This window comes from Rhinoraja longicauda, chromosome 3 (assembly GCF_053455715.1).
Source record: "Rhinoraja longicauda isolate Sanriku21f chromosome 3, sRhiLon1.1, whole genome shotgun sequence".
NCBI lineage: Eukaryota > Metazoa > Chordata > Chondrichthyes > Rajiformes > Arhynchobatidae > Rhinoraja > Rhinoraja longicauda.
In genome coordinates, this window is record NC_135955.1 from 98,797,851 (window position 1) to 98,800,350 (window position 2,500).

At 42.8% G+C, this 2,500-nt stretch overlaps 1 protein-coding gene across 1 annotated transcript in view; it reads right to left on the reverse strand.

Annotated features, from left to right (window-relative positions):
- LOC144592211 (thrombospondin-4-like) overlaps positions 1 to 2,500 on the reverse strand; it is a 109,754-nt gene that overhangs the window by 102,424 nt on the left and 4,830 nt on the right. The window contains 2 exon segments of the mRNA XM_078396736.1: positions 278 to 380; positions 382 to 485. Of these exon segments, the coding sequence (XP_078252862.1) occupies positions 278 to 380; positions 382 to 485 (207 nt within the window).

The following is a 2,500-nucleotide window of genomic DNA, read 5'->3' on the forward strand; positions in this document are numbered from 1 at the left end:
GAGAGAGAGAGAGAGAGAGAGAGAGAGAGAGAGAGAGAGAGAGAGAGAGAGAGAGAGAGAGAGAGAGAGAGGAGAGAGAGAGAGAGAGAGAGAGAGAGAGAGAGAGAGAGAGAGAGAGAACCTTCACTGACCCAGTGGCCACCAATCGGTGCAAGATGAAGGTTAACGCCAGCCTTTGAAGGGTAATCAGTAATCACCAATATTCACCAGTTTATCTACAATGACCATATCCTACAAAAACATGTTTTTCTTTTACATGACAGAATATGCTTTTTACCTTTATTCAGCCGACCCAAAACTGAAAATTCAAAGTATCTAACATTGCTCCTTGTGGAATAAAGTCCGAAAACGACGGCGAGAGTTTTTGGTTGCAGTTTTAAACGTTGCCACGATATAAACTTCATTGACTGCTGGAGTATTGGTGAGTGCTTGTTGGAGAAGGTCCACATAACTTCTGTGCTCCGAGAGAGAAAGGAGGTCAAGAACTGCAAGAGAAATCAAAAGAAAAGAGAAAATTAATAAGTTTGAACGATAAAAGCTCTCATAGTGAATAGCAAATATATTTCTTTCCCAGTTTCTCCCTCATTCCCTCTCCCACTCTATCATGTACGCTGTGCGTAAGATCGTGTAGACGAGTCTCTTGCCCAGAGGACATAGGTTTAAGGTGAGAGGGGGAAAGATTTAATAGGAATCTGAGGGGTCACTTTTTCATACAAAGGGTGGTGGGTGTATGGAACGAGCTGCCAAAGGAGGTAGTTGAGGCAGGGAGTAGTGCAATGTTCAAGAAACAATTAGACAGGTACATTGATAGGACAGGTTTGGAGGGATATGGGCCAAATGGGGGCAGGTGGGTCTAGAGTAGATGGGGCATGTAGGACGGTGCGGGCAAGTTGGGCCGAAGGGCCTGTTTCCACACTGTATCACTCTATGACTCTATAACCCTTCTCTAGTAGGGCCACCTACATATTGCTTCAGAAGATTGCTGGAGTAATTCAGTGGGTCAGGCAGCATCTCTGGAGAAAAAGAATAGGTGACGTTGCTCCACAGGTGACGTTTCGGGTTCTTCAGAACTTTCCTGGACACACTTACCAGGATCATCCCCATACAATTCCTTGGCTGGAAGGCAATCCCAGTCCCAGTCTAATATGACAGAAATTAAAATCACCTATTACTGTAACCCTATTATTTCTATATCTCTCCCTGTGGTTTCCTACACATTTGCTCCTCTATATCCCACTGATTACACAGAATGCATTCAGAAAGTATTCATACCCCTTCACTTTTTCCGCATTTTGTTACATTACAGCCTTATTTAAAAATGGATTCAATTCATTTTTTTTATCATCAATCCACACACAATGCCCAATAATGAAGAAGCGAAAACAGGTGTTTAGAAATTTTTGCAAAGTAATTAAAAAGAAATAGCTGAAATATCACATTTGCATTAGTATTTAGACCCTTTGCTATGACACTCAAAATTGAGCTTAGGTTCATCCTGTTTCTATTGATTATCCTAAACACCTGTTTTCACTTTTTTATTATGGGGTATTGTGTGTGGTTTGATAATTTAAAAAAAAGAATTTAATCCATTTTAAAATAAGGCTGTTGGACTTGTGGCAGCAGGCAATGTCTGTCTTCGGTTTAAAGCAGCATCTGACGTTCCTCCCTAACAGATCTGTGCTTGTTTTTGGCAGGTGCAATCCAACCATTATTCGGTCAGATCATCTACAGGAACGATTGGGTTAACATATGATGAGCGTTTGACAGCACTGGGCCTGTACTCGCTGGGGTTTAAGATGAGGGGGGGGGAACCTCATTGAAACTTACCGAATAGTGAAAGGTCTGGATAGAGTGGATGTGGAGAGGATGTTTCCACTAGTGCGAGAACCTAGGACCAGAGGGCATAGCCTCAGAATAAAAGGACGCAACTTTAGAATGGAGATAAGGAGGAGTTTTTTTAGTCAGAGGGTGGTGGATCAGTGTAATTCATCGCCACAGTTGGCGGTGGAGGCCAAGTCAATGGGTATTTTTAAAGCAGAGATTGATAGGTCCCTGATTAGTAAGGGTGTCAAAGGTTAGGGGAGAAGGCAGGAAAATGGGGATGAAAAGGGAAAATAGACATGGCATGATCGAATAGTGGGGCAGACCTGATGGGCCAAATGACACAGTAATTCTGCTTCTATGTCTTATGGTTATGATCTAATACTGACTGGGAATATGCTCTGCCTATTCTGGATGCTTTCAAGAGAGAGCTAGACAGAGCTCTTAAAGATAGCGGGGTCAGGGGGTATGGGGAGAAGGCAGGAATGTGAATTCTCTGAAGGCACTGATTGTGAATGATCAGCTATGATCACATTGAATGGCTCGAAGGGCCGAATGGCCTACTCCTGCACCTAGTGTCTATTGCCTACTGATACCTATTTGGAAATTAACCAGATTAGTCCTTAATTTCCTGTTGAATGGAGCCGAGCCGAACTCCTTATGCAATCCATATGTGTAC